This window comes from Tachysurus vachellii, chromosome 24 (genome assembly GCF_030014155.1).
Source record: "Tachysurus vachellii isolate PV-2020 chromosome 24, HZAU_Pvac_v1, whole genome shotgun sequence".
In the NCBI taxonomy this organism is placed as follows: domain Eukaryota; kingdom Metazoa; phylum Chordata; class Actinopteri; order Siluriformes; family Bagridae; genus Tachysurus; species Tachysurus vachellii.
In genome coordinates, this window is record NC_083483.1 from 1,465,601 (window position 1) to 1,485,321 (window position 19,721).

Here is a 19,721-nt window from a genome sequence, read left to right on the forward strand (position 1 = left end):
TCAGCGGCGCTGTCCGTGGTGCTGAACCACCGTCTTTACTCTCCGTCTTTAGCTTTTCAGGGTTGAGGAGCGGTATTTTGGCTGCGTCACAATATACAGTGTCGCTGGACACGCAAGGGTTAGACGATGGAATTGAAACACTTGCCAAAATAGTGTTGGAGGTTTTGTGCATACATATATGCTGCCTGGTGGCCAGTCTTCACTGATTTCACATTCTATAACAACTGATTATTAAATTCTATATTACAATAATAAACTATATGAGGTGTTAAAACTCTCTACATTAACATAATACAACTAGTAAAGAAAAAACTGCACAACTGATGTAAAGAGTAAAGAGTTTCATGTAAAAAATAAGTTCATGTTTAAAAGTTTAACAGAGGAAAGATAATGTCAGCACATGTGTAAGTGATGTTACATTTTCTGTACCTGTAGCTCCTACTGCAAGCCACAACCCAGGTTTACATCAACACACCTGTTCTAATATGTTATTAACTAGAATAGTCACAAAACCCACACTGGAGTTCAACTGAATTTATAATGAATGTGTAGAATTGTTCCTATGGTGATGTTTTCTGTAAGGAGATGATTATTTCATATTTATAGAAGTGACAGTGCGTTCTAAGGATTTAATCACTTCAGCTGTCAGGTGTGTGTGTGTGTGTGTGTGTGTGTGTGTGTGTGTGTGTGTGTGTGTGTGTGTGTGTGTGTGTGTGTGTGTGTGTGTGTGTATGGCATCTACTGATTTTCTTTGATCAGCATGTGAATTTATTTTCACTTTCCATTTCCAGGAAATGCCTCCATTTCAAATAATCTAGAATGAGAATAGCCCAGGAGGAGGAGGAGGAGGAGGAGGAGCCCCCAACTGATGCTATATAACTGGCACTGCGGAGAGCTGCAGTAGATCTGAGCAGCCATAAACCGTGAGTATATGTGGGTTTATTTTTACTGTTATCTGATCTTTACATAAACATTTTAAATTATGTCAATTAGTCTTTAAGAATTTTCTTGGATGTTGAACAGAAGTTAATTAAATATGGACATGTGTGTATGTGTTTGCATCTAATATGATTTTGCAACTGGGAAACAAATATAGTGATATTCACTCATTAGAATTTATACAACTTACCATTTATACCATTAGAAAATATAACACTTATGAACTTATGGTTAGATTCTAACTGCATTTCATTGTCTTTGTACATTGGCTTTAGACAATGACAATAAGCTGAAATCTAATCTAATGTAATAGAATCTAATCTAATTAGAATTAATTCAGCACTCTCTGATTTTCTGTCACTTTCTTGCTTCTGCCTCTCCATGCTTTTTTCTGAAGCAGGTCTTTTTGTTTCAAATTGCATTTGCAGTCCAATAATGAATTCTATAACAACGGGAGCGCTCAGATTTATTATTTAAGTAGAGATGTATACCTGTGTAGAACAAGGAAATAAAAACATACACTGCTCTTCTGTTTATTTCATTTTTAATAATCCAGAATTTCAATTTGATTTCAGTTTCATTTTTCTATCATGATTTTTCAACAGAATTAATTGGAGAAAATGGGACAAGAACAATCCAAACCAGATCCACCTCCATCTCCACCTCCCAAAGTTGGTAAGACAAATTTAAAAATTATTTTCAGACATTCATACAGAAGTTGTGATTGTGATCAGTGTTTCTTGGCATAATTGGAGCCAGTGTGATTCACAGTGACTAAGTGGAACAATATACACAATGGAGAAACATGTTCCTACTTTAAACTTTGAGAATTCGGTTTAAAGCATAAATTTCAGTTTAAAGCAGCTTTTCTAATCATGTGCATGCAGTAGATCATTTATCAAATTACACAGCTGAGGTTTACAGACGTAATAAGAAGGTAAGACAGAATTTGTGATCAGAACTCAGATGTAACTAGATGTACAATGTATTCACAGTTTCTCAGGATTTTTCAGTGTCTACAGGAGTAGGTCTCAGTTAGATGTGATTCTGGCCCATTTCATTGTGCAATACTGCAATACGAGTCCAGCAGCAGTCTGACTGCAATGAGCAGAAACTGAACAAAGTCCACAGCAAAACAAATATAAAACGACAGGCAAACAGAGAGGGCAAAAAACAAGCAGAAAGTTCGGTAACTAGAACTTAGAATAACTAGCAACAGAGCAATCAAGTGCTAAAGGCTCGTACACACCGGGACGATTGTCGAGTTTTTTAACGGACACCCATGTGGATTTCACTGACATTAGACGGTACTCAAGGTGGCACTGCGCAACTTCACGCTTCTGACATTCGCTTGTCACACAGAAGAGGAAAGAATCTCTTATCGAGATATTTGTAGTCGCTGTCGTGTTTGTCATGAAGCTCTTTGTTTTCAGAAAGCAATGAAACTAGCAGCTCATCTAGTTTCACTAGTAACCCTCTTATTAGTTATGTTTCTTTTACTAAAAATATGCTCCAGTCATAGTTATTTAAAAGCTATTTTTAATATCTGCCCTATTCAGATATTTGTGGCTGAAAAGGTTTGTTTTGTAATAAGGTTTAAGTACACTATTCATTAAACTGTGTTGTGTTTAAAGAGATTAACATTTTTTATGTGATCTGAAAATGTGTGTGTATCCCTTTAATTCGTCAATGGTTTGGTGTAAATGCACCTGGAAGACATGTGCTGGTTACTATCTAGTTTTTATCTTTTCTGTGATTGGATGTTTATTATTTTATACCCGCCCATGCATATGAGAGTGTAATGTGATTGGGGGTTAATGAGTCAATCAAAGGAGAGAGAGTTCGGAAGCAGAAACGCTCGTGCTAGAGAAAAAACAAAGACAAAATTTAAAATAAATGTTAAACGCGTGTTATATGGATTTGTTTCTTTGTTAAAGTGTTTTGTTTGTTTATGCATTAATGTTAACCCAGGAGATGTGTTAATAGACTGTGATTTCGTCTTATCAACTGTTGGTGAGACCCTTTTTTTTTTCCCTTGGAGAAGAAACTGCCCGTTTGTGTTGAGTCGGAGTGCCTCTACGTAACGTTACGGGACGGATATACTACTGTACATTCGGCGTATTACCGTGGTGTTGTGTTATTTAATACTTTGAGTTTGACACTTAGAGAGATCATTTTGAGTTCAAGTTGTGATCGGGCGAGTGAAAAGCACTCGGTGGCGAAAACTTGCATTCATCAAGACTGTTCGGTTTGCCTTGGGTCACGAGAAATGTACCACTATTCGCAGAAGATCGTGTGTGATGTCTCCGCTTAGAGAGTGAGTGATCACCAGAGCAAAGGTACCTGTTATTGGTTTGGTTTTGGCTCATTTGAGTGAAGAGTCCAATTGTAAACATTTCCAAGGCCACAACGCACTCAAGCAACGGCACACAGGCCTGCATCGGGGGGTTGGGTGAGTGAGTGTTTGCTTGTGTGAGTGGGCCTACTAAGATTTTCTTTTGAAATTTACACTTTGTGTAATTTATGTGTTGGTTTAAAGTTTACAGTTGCACCGTTACTAAAATAGTTAACTGTAAGCGTGTTTAAGTATTTTCCTTTGAGTGCATATTCCTTGCTGGGTGTTTAAGTGTATTGCAAAGGGAAGTGTTTGGACTGTTTACATTGGATTGGACACTAATTTTGTTTGTTATAATATCTATTGGTTATTGTTATTCATTCTTATATATTGTAACACATGTCAACTTACTTACTTAAACATATAAATATACAAATTCTATAATTCACCTTGCAAGATATTTTATATAGTTAAAAAATAAATACAAAACTGTTTTTTAAGAATGTTTCTTTATTGTGTATTTCAGAGTTTAGGTATCAGAGTATAGTAATTTCTATAGTCGAGAGACCCCAAGTTATTGAACCCGTCGCCCCACCCTAAAGAGCTTAGACTTGGCACAACTAAGTAGGGCAGGGGGTGCTACATCTACATTCATCTTGCCTCGTTGCATCTTCTTCAAGGTATCAAAATGCACTCAACAAGACTGTTTTGTGCTTGACCAAGTCGTGTTTTACTGTAACTTTTACTGTAAGCAGCTCCAGACACGTAACAAAAGCTCCAATCTCATTAATCGGCCAGTTCCTACGCATTGGTGTGCGCACTCACGTTGGTGCCCAGTGTTTAGTCACTAGGCGTTAAATGTCTGCTGTAATCGTCCCTGTGTGAGCGAGCCTTAAGACTGATCAGCGACATTAATTCAAAAACACAGAATAACAGGTCACAATGTGAAAACAAAACAAAAGCACCACTCGGTATGCAACAATTTGGACAATACGTCGCATCTATTTGCTCTTCATGGTGGTGCAACCGGAAGTCGAAACTGAAAGTAACCTCACGACACCGGAGGTTAGTGTTCCGGTGGGGAGCTGACGATGGTGTTATCAATTCACTCTCACCCACTCACTCATTTTCTACCCCTTATCCGAACCACCTCGGGTCACGGGGAGCCTGTGCCTATCTCAGGCGTCATCGGGCATCAAGGCAGGATACACCCTGGACGGAGTGCCAACCCATCGCGGGGCACACACACACACTCTCATTCACTCAAGCAATCACACACTACGGACAATTTTCCAGAGATGCCAATCAACCTACCATGCATGTCTTTGGACCGGGGGAGGAAACCGGAGTACCCGGAGGAAACCCCAGAGGCACGGGGAGAACATGCAAACTCCACACACACAAGGCGGAGGCGGGAATCGAACCCCCAACCCTTGAGGTGTGAGGCGAACGTGCTAACCACTAAGCCACCATGCCCCCCCTGTTATCAATTCAATTCAATTCAATTCAAGTTTATTTGTATAGCACTTTTTACAATAGACATTGTCTCAAAGCAGCTTTACAGAACATAAACATAGAACAGAAGGTAAACATAAGGAATAATATAAAGAATTAATAAAATAAAAAAATTCAAGATTATTATTAGATATATATATATAGTTCACAATGTGTATGTAATTATCCCCAATGAGCAAGTCTGAGGTGACTCAGGCAGCAGTGGCAAGGAAAAACTCCCTTAAATTGGTAAAGGAAGAAACCTTGAGAGGAACCAGACTCAAAGCGGAACCCATCCTCATATGGGTGACACTGGGGGTGTGATTACAAATATACAGTCAAAGAAGTGTTGTATTGGTGTATGGATCACATGGAGTTCAGATCTCCTCTTTAGTATCACAGAGTCCAACTGGAGCTGGTAGATCTGTAGATGTCTCAGGATTCTCACAGAGTCGGCCTCATCTCAGTGGAGGTCCAAATCTTCATCGCACGGAAGACGATCGGAGTTGATACAATGTCTGGATGCCTCGAGATGGGTAGAAAGAGAGAAGCAGTGTAGAGGGATTAACATATCTGCTGTTCATAAAAAATGTGCAAGTCTAATGTAATAGTGCACAATATTATGGGATGTATTATGTGTACGCCTGACTAAAGAGATGAGTTTTTAATCTACATTTAAACTGGGAAAGTGTGTCTGAGCCCCGAACACTATCAGGAAGACTATTCCAAAGTTTGGGAGCTAAATAATTACAGATTACAGAAGGTTAGAGATAAAACGCTTGCACCATGGTATAATAGTCATACTCACACCCTCAAGAGAGAGACCCGTAACCTCGAGCGAAAGTGGAGAAAAACTAAATTAGAGGTTTTTAGAATTGCATATAAGGAAAGTATGTCCAGCTATAGACAGGCTCTAAAAGCAGCCAGGGCTGAGCACCTGAGCAAACTCATAGAAAATAACCAGAACAATCCCAGGTTTTTATTTAGCACAGTAGCTAGACTAACAAAAAACCAAAAATCTGAACACACAATTCCATCACAGTTCAGTAGTGACGATTTTATGAGATTCTTCACTGATAAAATCGAAAGTATCAGGAATAAAATAGGCGACGCTCAACACATAAGAGCAACTAGCATCCCGGCCTCACCTAAGGTTCTAAACACACAACTACATTGCTTTACAAGTACAGGTCAGGAAGAGTTAGTTAAACTTATTACTACAGCTAAATCAACAACTTGTTCACTAGACCCCATTCCAACTAAACTACTGAAAGAAGTGTTACATAAAGCCGGTGAGCCTCTTCTTAATATTATTAACTCCTCGTTATCTTTAGGTCACGTCCCTAAATCCTTCAAGTTGGCAGTTATTAGGCCACTCATTAAGAAACCTAATTTAGATCCTAATGGACTTTCAAATTACAGACCGATTTCACACCTTCCGTTTATGTCTAAAATACTAGAAAAGGTTGTGTCTGTTCAACTGAGCTCCTTCTTACAGGAGAACAATATCCTCGAGGAGTTTCAGTCAGGTTTCAGGCCCCATCATAGCACAGAAACTGCACTTGTTAAAGTTACAAACGACTTGTTCTTAGCTTCGGACCAAGACTGTATGTCACTATTAGTTCTACTTGACCTTAGTGCTGCATTCGACACTATAGATCACAACATTCTCCTAGATCGCTTACAAAATTACACAGGTATTCATGGACAGGCTTTAAGTTGGTTTAGATCCTACCTTTCTGATCGATACCATTTTGTAGAATTAAATGGTGAATCCTCCAGCTTATTACCAGTTAATTATGGGGTCCCTCAAGGATCAGTTCTAGGACCTCTGCTTTTCTCGATATACATGCTTCCATTAGGGAACATTATTAGAAGACATGGGATTAGCTTCCATTGCTATGCCGACGACACACAGTTATACATCTCCTCAAAACCAGATGAAATAACTAAATTGTCAAAATTAACTCAATGCCTTAGAGAGATAAAAGACTGGATGAGCTGTAACTTTCTGTTGTTAAACTCTGATAAGACAGAAACACTACTTATAGGCCCAAAAACTAGTACACAGAAACTCTCACAACTTAATTTCCAATTAGAGGGATGTACTGTTACTAGTAGCTCGACAGTGAAAGACCTGGGTGTTATATTAGACAGTAACTTGTCTTTTGAAAATCACGTCGCGCAAACCACAAAAACAGCTTTCTTCCACCTCAGAAATATTGCCAAGCTGAGAAACATCCTGTCTGTATCTGATGCTGAGAAGCTAGTTCACGCTTTCATGACCTCTAGACTGGACTATTGTAATGCATTACTAGGTGGTTGTCCTGCATCTTTAATAAATAGGCTACAGTTAGTCCAAAATGCAGCAGCCAGAGTTCTCACTAGGACAAGAAAGTATGACCATATAACCCCAATTTTATCATCTCTACACTGGCTACCTGTTAAGTTTAGAATTGATTACAAACTGCTGCTACTTACGTACAAGGCTCTTAATGGTTTAGCTCCCATGTATCTAACTAGTCTTCTAACACGTTACAATCCTTCACGCTCTCTGAGATCACAAAACTCAGGACTTCTGGTAGTCCCCAGAATATCTAAGTCTACTAAAGGCGGAAGAGCGTTCTCTTATTTAGCTCCCAAACTTTGGAATAGTCTTCCTGATAGTGTTCGGGGCTCAGACACACTTTCACAGTTTAAATGTAGATTGAAAACTCATCTCTTTAGTCAGGCGTACACACACATAATACATCCCATAAATAAATATTGTGCACCATCACACTAGACTTGCACATTCTTATGAACAGCAGATATGTTAATCCCTCTGCACTGCTCTTCTCTTCTCTTTTTCTACCCATGCCGAGACACCCATGCTAAGATCGTCTTCCGTGCGTTGAAATTTCTGGACCTCCACTGAGACAAGGCTGACTCTGTGAGAACCCTGAGACATCTACAGATCTACCGGCTCCAGTTGGACTCTGTGATACTTGTATATTTGTAACCACACCATCTAGTGTCACCCATATGAGGATGGGTTCCCCATGAGTCTGGTTCCTCTCAAGGTTTCTTCCTTTACCAATCTAAGGGAGTTTTTCCTTGCCACTGTTGCCTGAGCCCTCAGACTTGCTCATTGGGGACAAATACACATACACACATACATACATACATACACACTGTGAACTGTATATATCTTGAATTTTTATTATATTAATTCTTTATACTTCTCCTTATGTTTATCTTTTGTTTTATGTTTATGTTCTGTAAAGCTGCTTTGTGACAATGTCCATTGTAAAAAGCGCTATACAAATAAACTTGAATTGAATTGAATTGAATTGAATTGAATAAATAAGAGAACGCTCTACTACCAGAAGTCCTGAGTTTTGTGATCTGAGATAGCATGAAAGACTGTAACATGTTAGAAGACTAGTTAGATACATGGGAGCTAAACCATTAAGAGCCTTGTACGTAAGTAGCAGCAGTTTGTAATCGATTCTAAACTTAACAGGTAGCCAGTGTAGAGATGATAAAATGGGGTTATATGGTCATACTTTCTTGTCCTAGTGAGAACTCTGGCAGCTGCATTTTGGACTAACTGTAGCCTATTTATTAAAGATGCAGGACAACCACCTAGTAATGCATTACAATAGTCCAGTCTAGAGGTCATGAAAGCATGAACTAGCTTCTCAGCATCAGAGACAGACAGGATGTTTCTCAGCTTGGCAATATTTCTAAGGTGAAAGAAGGCTGTTTTTTTAGTATGGGCGATATGATTTTCAAAAGACAGGTTGCGGTCTAATAAACACCAGGTCTTTCACTGTCAAGCTACTACTAACAGTACATCCCTGTAATAAGCTGGAGGATTCACCATTTAATTCTACAAAATGGTATAGATCAGACAGGTAGGATCTAGAGATGAGCCGGATACTCGGCTGAAACGACTATCCGGTACAGATAAAGCACTTCTGCCGAGTACGAGTATTATACGAGTAATACGAGTCAATATCTGTGCTCGGATTTAAATGAAAATCATCATTGGATAGCTGATTGTGTCAGCGTTCTGTGATAGGCTAGTCACAGCGCCCCTCCCCTACACACATACAGATGTATTGTGTTGCTGTGTCTCGCTCTGCTCACTCACAGTCACACACAGAACAGCTCTCTGTCTCTCCCTCAGTCACTCGGGTTCGCGGGTCTTTTCCGTTAACGTTTAGGGTTTCTTCAGCTTTTTACTTCGGGTTGTAACGTTAATAATACGTACTTACTAACCAGTAGAGTTCTGGTAAACGTGGGTTCGTTCACACGTGGTGCTTGCTTGGTAGAATGCGACTCGCATTGCGTCTCTGCCTGTCGGAGATTTTTTTCTTTTTTAAACCTTCAGCTGTCTCTATCCAGTAAACAGACACTGAGTGTCTGACACGTTTTTGCTGTATTTCATAAAAACATAAAGGTAGTAAGCTAGTGTTATAAATATTACAAATTAATTATTACCAGTTAAAGCCCTGCCCATTTCAAGACAAATCCCGCCTACTTCCGGGTTAGGCCCCACCCACTCCGAGTACAGATACAGATACGGATAATTCATATGGTTAACAGATACAGATACAGATAATGCTGTACTCGCTCATCCCTAGAAGGATCTAAACCAACTTAAAGCCTGTCCATGAATACCTGTGTAATTTTGTAAGCTATCTAGGAGAATGTTGTGATCTATAGTGTCGAATGCAGCACTAAGGTCGAGTAGAACTAATAGTGACATACAGTCTTTGTCCGAAGCTAAGAACAAGTCGTTTGTGACTTTCACAAGTGCAGTTTCTGTACTATGATAGGGCCTGAAACCTGACTGAAACTCTTCAAGGATATTGTTCTCCTGTAAGAAGGAGCTCAGTTGAACAGACACACAGTGAAATAAAGTCAGTTATCAGACTGACACAGTGAAATAAAACTTGTTGAATTACTGCTGCACTATTGTAACATGATTGTTTTATACAATAGTTATAATTCCCATCAGCACCAACATCGATTTGAGATTTCATACCGTACTCAGTTTACATTAATATGTGAATTGATCACATTCACTTTGCATCATTTAATAAACTACTTTAATTTAGTAAGCAATTAATTTGTAAGCAAATAATCATGTTTTGTTGAGAAATATTATATTTTTATGTAAACTGCTTTTTTCCTTAAATTTTACTGGCCACTTATTCCTTTTTTTAGTAAACCTATAATCACAAAACATTACATTAAAATTCATGTTTTGTGTTTAAAATTCACTACAAATGAATATTTCATTGTGACTGGTTGAAGTGATTGAGACAGAAAAATCACATTAGGTTTGCTGCAGAACCAGAAGACTGTAGACATTCTGAATACTGAACACATGCGTTCAACTGCACTGTTTGTGTAAATACTGAATTTGGTTGTCTGTTCTTCAGAATTCGATCATCCATGGAGGAAAATGCCTTGGGGGTAAGTTTCTTTAATTTTATAGAAGAAAATCTCATTGCCTTGAGTGAGAAATGACTATTTTCCCTCTTTAATATTCCCCTGGTGTTAATTCTACCCCTAAACTGTAATTAATATGTATCCTCACTTCTGAACAGAACCTGTTACAACATACATTTGCTCTGAAACCTAAACGATTGATCTTCTTTATTTGATACCGTTTATTAAAAATGTTCCTTACTTTCTTTATTTCTTTCTTTATCCTCTAGATAGTTGAATAAGAAATAAACACAATAATTTGCTTTACTCTCCTTGGGTTATGTAATGAATGAACAGCCTCTGTAGCTCATATTACACTTTACATTAGTACAGAAACTTATCTGCATGCTCAGTGTCATGCTTTATATCATTTATTTAAGGGAAAGTTTGTGACTTTCTGATTGTAACAGAGAAAAGGACAAAATTGAACAGAAACTGAGGACATTCAAGCTCAAGGGAACAAGTGCTCAGTTTGTCAGGATTCTGGTTGTTGGTGAAGTCGGAGCAGGAAAGTCCAGTTTTATAAACTCAGTCAATAATGCATTTCAAGGACGAATCACCGCTGAGGCTCTTGTTGACAGGACAGGAGGTACCAGTTTCACAAAGAACGTAAGCATTTTCTAAAGTTTAAATACTACTTCAGGTATAATTAAATTTTTAATGAGATACCAGCAGCTAAAAAACAGACAAAAGGAACACAAAGTATATGATACATCTGAATTTGTCTTACAGTACAAAACTCATTATATTGAAGCAGAGGATGGCTCCAATTTGCCTTTTGTCTTTAATGATATTATGGGACTTGAGGACAGAGAGTCTGGTGCAAAGGCAGACGACATCATCAGAGCCATATATGGGTTACTTCAGGAAGGATACAATGTAAGTAAAGTGTACATGCAGTCAAAGTATGTCATATTAACGTGTGAATTATATCTATCTATCTATCTATCTATCTATCTATCTATCTATCTATCTATCTATCCATCCATTTACATTTACAGCATTTGGTAGACGCCCTTATCCGTAAGTGCTTAAATCTCTAACATTGAATACATTAATGCAAAATTTCATTAAAAATTAAGTTTTTTTTTTTTTTTTTAATGCAAAAGATAAGGAAAGAAGTGCTAGTTGAAGTGTTTCCTGAATAAGTAGGTTTTCAACCGCCGCTTGAAAATAGCCAGTGACTCAGCTGTCCGGACCTCTAGGGGAAGTTCGTTCTACCACCTTGGTGCCAGAACAGAGAAGTGTCTTGTAGCATGCTTGCCTCTTACACTGAGAGATGGTGGAACCAGTCGAGCAGTGCTGGTAGATCGGAGGGTGCGGGGTGCAGTGCGAGGAGTGATGAGGGCTTTGAGGTAAGAGGGAGCTGGTCCATTTTTGGCTTTGTAGGCCAGCATCAGTGTTTTGAATCTGATGCGTGCAGCTACCGGAAGCCAGTGGAGGGATCGCAGCAGCGGGGTGGTATGCGAGAACTTTGGCAGCTTGAAAACAACCCGGGCAGCTGCATTTTGGATCATTTGCAGAGGACGGATTGCGTTCATAGGTAGACCTGCCAGCAGTGCGTTGCAGTAATCCAGTCTAGAAATGACAAGAGTACCTGAGCAGCCTGTGTGGACAAAAATGGCTGAATCCTTCTAATGTTGTAGAGAAGAAACGGACATGAGCGAGTCACATTAGAAACAAAAGGACAGTTGATTGTCCATGGTTACCCCAAGGTTGTGAGCTGTGGCTGAAGGGGAGAACAGCTCGTTGTGCAAGGATATAGCAAGATCAATACCTGGGGATGAATCACCTGGGATGAACAGCAGTTCAGTTTTTCCATGATGAAATTTCTGCCAGACATGCTGAGATCCGATCAGAAGCTGTGGTATCTGAGGGTGGGAAAGAGAAGATAAGTTGTGTATCATCAGCATAGCAGTGGTAAGAGAACCCATGTGAGGAAATAACTTCTCCAAGAGTGTGAGTATACAGGGAGAAAAGAAGAGGACCAAGTACTGAGCCCTGTGGGACACCAGTGGAGAGTCTGCGTGGAGCAGATGTCACTCCCCAAGTATCCTACCTGATATGAGCGTCCTTCCAGGTAGGAAGCAAAGCATTCCCAAGCTGATCCGCAAATCCCGACTCCTGAGGGTGGATAAGAGAGTCTTGTGGTTGACCGTATCAAACGCTGCTGAAAGGTCAAGGAGGATAAGGATGGATGACAGTTTGGCTGATCTGGCAGCATGTAGTTTCTCAGAGACATCCAAAAGGGCTGTCTCTGTGGAATGAGCTGCTTTAAAGCCAGACTGGTTGGGATCTTGGAGGTTGTTCCGTGAGAGATAGACAGACAGTTGATTATACACAATGCGTTCAAGAATTTTTGAAAGAAATGAGAGAAGTGATACCGGTCTGTAGTTACTGATATCTGATGGATCCAGAGCAGGTTTCTTTAGGATGGGAATTACCCTTCCTCTCTTGAAAGTAGTTGGTACCTGACTACATGCAATGGATCTATTGATGATAGTGGTAATGAAGGGCAGAAGGTCTTGCGAGAAGGCGTTTTGAGAAGGTCATCTATCTATCTATCTATCTATCTATCTATCTATCTATCTATCTATCTATCTATCTATCTATCTATCTATCTATCTATCTATCTATCTATCTATCTATCTATCTATCTATCTATCTATCTATCTATCTATCTATCTATCTATCTATCTATCTATCTATCTATCTATCTACAGTGCCCTGCACAATTTAAGTCGTGGACTTCTAAAAATTCTCTTTTTTTTAAACAACATAGAACCCAATGCAAAAAAAAGAGAAAAATCCAACTTTCATTTAAGTACATTACTTTTGTGGTAAAAAAAAAAAAAATCACACATTTAGAAAAAAAATTTATTGTTTTTGCCACAATTATTGGCACCCCTGGTGTTAATACTTTGTACAACCCCCTTTTGCTAACAAGACAGCACGTAATCTCCTCCTACAACATTTCACAAGATTGGAGAACACAAAAATAGGGATCCTTGACCATTCTTCTTTGCACAATCTTTCTAGATCATCCAGTGTCCTGGGTCCTCTCTGATGCACTCCTCTTTAGCTCAGGCCACAGGTTTTTGATTGAATTTAGGTCTGGGGACTTGAGTTTGTGACTGCTGAACCATTTTTGTGTAGATTTTGCCACATGTTTTGGATCATTATCCTGCTGAAAGACCCAATGAAGACCCATATTCAGCTTTCTGGCAGAGGCTATCAGGTTTTTATTTAAAATGTCCTGGTAGTTCAAAGCGTTCATAATGCCGTGCACCTGTCGGAACTTAGAGCCCGTCTCCAAGCCGGCATATCACAGGGTGGTTTGTACTTATATACTTTTAGCCAATTATCAACTATTTTAATCAAACTTACTGTACTGATAGCACTAACATTAATACAATTAAAACAGTGAGAAGACTCTTCAAACCTGGATGAGAATGAGCAAACTTCTTTATTGCAGTCAAACAGCCAATCATTCCATTGAGCACAAGGAAAAAATCTAATTTCAAAGTATCAAATAAAAACCCAAAAGAGTATTCACCTGCAACCCCAAAAGCGCCCCCTCCCCTCGAATAGCACCTCAAAATATGCTCTGGCGCCTCTAGGCGCCTCCTCTTTTAATTTACATACCTTGTATACAATTACCCATTATTTCTTTATTATTTCTCAGTTACCCACAAAGCCCCGCCTAATCATTTACATAACTTCTCAGAATTCCCCTTATTTTCCAGAATTACCTCATACGCCTCCTAAGTGATCTAATGTCCTGTTTTTCCGATTCCTTATTCCCCAGACTCAAGGTCTGCCCTTAGATTTTTCTGTATATGTCCTTGTTTTTCTGTCCTTGTTAATTTCCTATTATTTCCAACCTTCTTCATCATTGTTATTAAAAAAATGTGCTTGTGAGAGCTTTATTTCCTTGTTTGTATCACACTTATCGCTCATCCGTCCATAACAGACGTCTTGTGGATTAATCCTCTTATCAGCTACAATGAGTAAGTTTTTCTCATTTCTTCTCTTGCTATTTCATACTGTATATGATTTCTACTGATTATATGTTAACTTTATGACTTTGGATTATGTCAAAAGTTCTTACTTATATTTGGTTATATTGTATTGCTATTATTGCTAAGCTTTTGCTGCTATAATGTTGCTTTGAAAATAAATGGAGTTCTATGTTAGCTCCTTAAGCTTTCTTGAACTTATAACCTCATTATGATCTCTGTCTGTTACTTCTCAGACTGGGCTTGCTCATGCATACATGAAGCGTTTAGTTTCTCTATGTATTTCCATATAAGTTCTACTCCCTTTTTACCAGCTCAGTTCTCCTGAACTTCCTGAGCATCCTTATCTGCTGTCCCATATTGTGAGGAATCCTCCCGCTCGCACTTCCTCCTCTCAAACCCCTCTGGCTAACCTCGTGGACCAGAGAACTCAGACTGATGGCTGTCCCTATGCTGAACCTTGCTGCCCTGAGCTTGGAACTCCCGTCTCTCCTCCTCGTCCCTCATCACCTCCTCTCGCCTGCATTCGCCCTTTCTCTCCTGCTTTGGCTTCTCCCTCCTCTGACTCTGAAACTGGATCGCCAGTTTACATTCCCTCTTCTCCCTCTCCTCAGCCTGGCTCTCCAGACTACACTCCTACTTCTCCTAGGCCTGATAGTACTGGGCCTTATTACATTACTAAGTTTTATAATTACAATAAACTCCTTTACTTACTCATAATCTGACTTATGAGTGCTTATCTATATATGTAGTATATATTGCCTTAAACTATTACGACATCTGGGGTCTATTCCCATGTATCTTATGACACCAATCATAATCCTTAAGACATATTACTTTATTTTTAGGTATAATGTATGTATTATATTATGATGTATTATAACACAGATTTTTTTTACAACACACCCTAACAAGGTTCCCAGGGCCTTTGGAAGAGAAACAGGCCCACAGCATCACAGATCCTCCACCATACTTCACGATGGGCATGAGGTGCTTTTCGGCATACTCATCTTTTGTTTTACACCAGACCCACTTAGAGTGTTTGTTGCCAAAAAGCTCAATCTTAGTCTAATCTGACCAAAGCACATGATCCCAGTTGAAGTCCAAGTACCACTTAGCAAAGTCCAGATGTTTACACTTGTGAGTGTTAGTAAGAAAAGGCTTTTTCCTTGCATGCCTCCCAAACAGCTTGTTGGCATGTAGAGAGTGTCTGATGGTTGTTATGGAGACTTTGTGACCCCAAGATGCCACTCTTTGATGCAATTCTGTGACAGTGAGCTTAGGAAACCTTTTAACTTCTCTTACTATCCTCCTCACTGTGCGTTGTGGCAAGATAAACTTGGGATCTCTTCCAGCCTCTTCCTGTTTGTCACTGTTCCAGTTGTTTTAAACCGACCTCTTCCTGTTTGTCACTGTTCCAGTTGTTTTAAAGTTCTTACATTTACAGCATTTAGCAGACACTCTTATCCAGAGTGACTTACATTGTCTTATTTCAGTTTATACACCTGAGCAATTGAGGGTTAAGGGCCTTGCTCAGGGGCCCTACAGTGGCAACTTGGTGGACCTGGGATTCGAGCCAATGATCTTCCGATCAGTAGTCGAACACCTTAACCACTGAGCTACCACATCATTCTTAATGATTCCTCTGACTGTAGATACGGGCAAGTTAATGCGAGTGGCTATTTTCACAATTTTTCTGTTAGAGATTATGCTTCTGCAAAAAAAAAAAAAAAAAAAAAAAAAAATTTATTTGAACACTTTTAACATATCTTAAACAGGGGTGCCAATAATAGTGGAGGGCACTGTATATAATGTGTATATATATAATTTATTCTTCGCTGTTCACATTCAGTTTGAGGATACATGTGTGACGGACATTAACTACAGAAGCAACCCAAGTGTCGAGCATCAAACCACATGCCTGGTCAACATTGTTGCTGCAGACAAAATATCAATGATGAAGGATGGGGTCTTTGAAAAGCTGAAAAAAATCCGTCAGGCTGCTACCGAACGGAGTAAGAATGATTATTACAGATGATAAACTCTTTAAATCTTTAATTGATGATAAATCTACCTTTAATTAACTTTTACAATACTGACTAATTAGTTTGTATTGAATGTTGTTCATACTGTAAGGATTGTTTGTAAATGATTTATCATATCATCCAGATATGCCTCAAGTAATCATCATGACAAGACCAGATGTAGCATGTCCACTGGTTCAACAGGACTTAAGAAAGATCTACACCAGCAAGAAGATCAAGGAGAAGGTAATCATTTGGTTATACGGGTAGTGCAAACTGTTATTATATACATCTTGTATTTTTTTTAATAATTAAAAATAAATACTTTAACACTTTCAGCAGTTTTATGAATTCTTCACCACCTAAAAAAGCTAAAAACAACTGAATATTAACCTGCCTGAGAAGAACCTACACTGACTGTAATTACAGACAATTACAGTCCTTAGGGGCACGTGTCCTTACCATCTTTGTACATGTGAACAGTCTAGTCTTCACACCTTCATATGTGGTCCGAGAAGCTGAAAGCTGTAAGAAACCTGGATTCAATTTCCTGCTCAGAACTGCACACATCTGACATCCGACACTTCATCAAACTCTACCATGCATGCAAGTCCATAGTTTAATCTCAGGTCTGATTCCTCAGTATTTGTTCCTCCCTAAGTGCACATACCTCAACTATGACTATGTCCATGTCTGGCATAATTAGTGAGAAACTGAACATCTATCTTACTCTGTTCACTCTTACATTATCAATCTTACCTGTGTTTGAATTTTTACAGATGGAAGTGTGTAGTAATACAGTGGGGATTCCTATGAATCACATTTTCCCTGTGAAGAATTACCATGAGGAGATAGACACAGATGATGACATGGATCTTCTGATTCTCAAGGCACTTGATCAGATTGTGCACATCGCTGCTGACTGGTTAAAGGAAAAATCATTTAAATGTGGTGAAGAAACTGAGTAGGGACTCAGATCACAATGCCTCTGTGTATTAATGTAACCCAAAGTGATTTACACAGCATTTAAAAAACACAGTAGGAGACACGATTACTGCTGATTGGAGAAGAGAACCAAGTATGTATTGCTACAATAAGTGTTATGCTGTTTTCAGTATTTATGGAGCACATTAGATTATTTAACTTTAGTTCCAGTTACTGATTTAATCAACCCTAAAATGTAAGCAAGGAATTCTATGTAAATGTTAATCTTACCAATAAAAAATAAAGTTTTTACCTAAAGAACAAAACCCTTTCTAAGTTGTTTATTGAGGTCTGTATTTTACTGCATTTATGTGCTGCAATAGAAGTTTTAAGGAAAATGACACAGTTATTCACCACCTATGAGTTGTGTGAAATTCAGATAAATAAGCAATAAGGTCTGTATCTGTCCTTGGTTTGCCTTGTGTTTTGTACATTGTTGTCATTATTTACACAAATTAACAGATTTCTAATGTTTAATATCTTTTAGTGCCACAAAACACATACACTTCTATATTATATAAATTAAGTGTGTTTGTGTGTGTGTGTGTGTGTGTGTGTGTCATACATGGTAATGACCCAAAAGTATTAAACTGTGGCTGTATTTATCTATCTAGTATTCATACACATTTAAAGTGACAGACAAGATGAAGGGACCCATATGCAGGACGCCAGGCATGAGTCAGGTTTAGGGGGTTTACTAACAGTCTTTGCAAACACAGGACAAGAGCAGGATGAGCAATCAATACAATCCAAGACAGAGTTCTGGATAGTATGATACACACAGGTGAAAGTGCCAAACAAAATGTCACAAAAACAGGTTAGAATGAAATAAAAAGTTCACAAACAATAATCCAAACCTGGGCAACAATCCACACAGGATGTAATAATCCACACAGGTGAAAAAGTGCATAATACAATATTCACCAAACTGGAAATCATGTAGTATTCGAGTCTAAACGATAATCCACAACTTGGTTAAATATTTTTATGGATGAATAAGACCAAAATAAAACCTTTTAGTTGAAATGAGAAGCGATATTTCTGAAGAAAGGAAAGTACTGAATTCAAGCATAAGAAACTCATACTGTACCTTCTGTGAAACGTAGTGGTGGTTGTATCATGCTTTGGCTCTGTATTGCTGCAACTGGTCCAGGACAACTTGCCATCATTCATTGTTCAATGAATTCAGAATTATACCAGTGAATTCCGTGTCCAGGGATTGGGTCGCCGAGGCTCCCGCCTTCGACTGCCACCCAATCCACATTGCACCAGCCCCTTACGGTTTCTCCTGCAGGTGGTGGGCCCACAGGAGATCGGCCCCACGTCACTCTTTCGGGCTGTGCCCGGCCGGGCCCCATGGGGTAAGACCCGGCCACCAGGCGCTCGCATGCGTGCCCCAACCCCGGGCCTGGCTCCAGGGTGGGGCCCCGGTTGCGCCATACCGGGCGACGTCACGGACCTTGTTTTATTGTTCTTCATAAAGGGCTCTTGAACCGCTCTTTGCCTGACGGTGGAAGGAGTACTTCGAGGATCTCCTCAACCCCACCGACATGTCTTCCACTGAGGAAGCAGAGGCAGAGGGCTCAGTTGAGGACTCATCGATCCCCCAAGCTGAGGTCACTGAGGTGGTTGAGAAGCTCCTCAGTGGCAAGGCACCGGGGGTGGATGAGATCCGCCCTGAGTACCTCAAGTCTCTGGATGTTGTGGGGCTGTCTTGGTTGACACGCCTCTGCAACATCGCGTGGCGGCTGGGGACAGTGCCTCTGGACTGGCAGACTGGGGTGGTGGTCCCTCTGTTTAAGAAGGGGGACCGGAGGGTGTGTTCCAACTACAGGGGGATCACACTCCTCAGCCTCCCCGGAAAAGTCTATGCCAGGGTACTGGAGAGGAGAATTCGGCCGATAGTCGAACCTCGGATTCAGGAGGAACAATGTGGGTTTCGTCCCGGTCGTGGAACACTGGACCATCTCTATACCCTCACCAGGTTGCTGGAGGGTTCATGGGAGTTTGCCCAACCAGTCCACATGTGCTTTGTGGATCTGGAGAAGGCATTCGACTGTGTCCCTCGTGGTGATCTGTGGGGGGTGCTCTGGGAGTATGGGGTCCGGGGCCCTCTGCTAAGGGCTGTTCGGTCCCTATATGACCGGAGCAGGAGTTTGGTTCGCATTGCCGGCAGTAAGTCAGACTTGTTCCCGGTGCATGTTGGACTCCGGCAGGGATGCCCTTTGTCACCGGTCCTGTTCATTATTTATATGGACAGGATTTCTAGGCGCAGTCAGGGGCCGGAGGGAGTCCGGTTTGGGGACCACGGGATTTCGTCTCTGCTTTTTGCAGATGAAGTTGTCCTGTTGGCTTCTTCAAATCAGGACCTTCAGCGTGCACTGGGACAGTTTGCAGCCGAGTGTGAAGCGGCAGGGATGAGAATCAGCACCTCCAAGTCCG

General features: G+C 40.0%; 2 protein-coding genes across 2 annotated transcripts in view; both read left to right on the plus strand.

The window, feature by feature from the left end:
* The first annotated feature begins 916 nt into the window (after positions 1 to 916).
* LOC132839728 (interferon-induced protein 44-like) overlaps positions 917 to 19,721 on the plus strand; it is a 34,986-nt gene continuing 16,181 nt past the window's right edge. Inside the window, exons 1-2 of the mRNA XM_060860861.1 lie at positions 917 to 933; positions 1,545 to 1,614. Of these exons, the coding sequence (XP_060716844.1) occupies positions 1,560 to 1,614 (55 nt within the window). The 5' untranslated portion in view covers positions 917 to 933; positions 1,545 to 1,559. The remainder of the gene's footprint in view (positions 934 to 1,544; positions 1,615 to 19,721) is intronic.
* On the plus strand, positions 2,752 to 17,553 carry LOC132839730 (interferon-induced protein 44-like). The gene is made up of 8 exons (XM_060860868.1): positions 2,752 to 3,391; positions 3,801 to 3,954; positions 10,204 to 10,237; positions 10,663 to 10,861; positions 10,985 to 11,131; positions 16,124 to 16,286; positions 16,441 to 16,541; positions 17,075 to 17,553. Exons 3-8 carry the CDS (start codon positions 10,227 to 10,229, stop codon positions 17,261 to 17,263), a joined length of 810 nt encoding a protein of 269 aa, XP_060716851.1. The 5' UTR covers positions 2,752 to 3,391; positions 3,801 to 3,954; positions 10,204 to 10,226; the 3' UTR covers positions 17,264 to 17,553.

Excerpts from the sequence above, each read along its gene's own strand:
- LOC132839730 (XM_060860868.1), top strand. Across the intron at positions 10,862-10,984 it reads GTACCAGTTTCACAAAGAAC|TACAAAACTCATTATATTGA; the intron begins GTAAGCATTTTC and ends TTTGTCTTACAG. Across the intron at positions 11,132-16,123 it reads TACTTCAGGAAGGATACAAT|TTTGAGGATACATGTGTGAC; the intron begins GTAAGTAAAGTG and ends GTTCACATTCAG.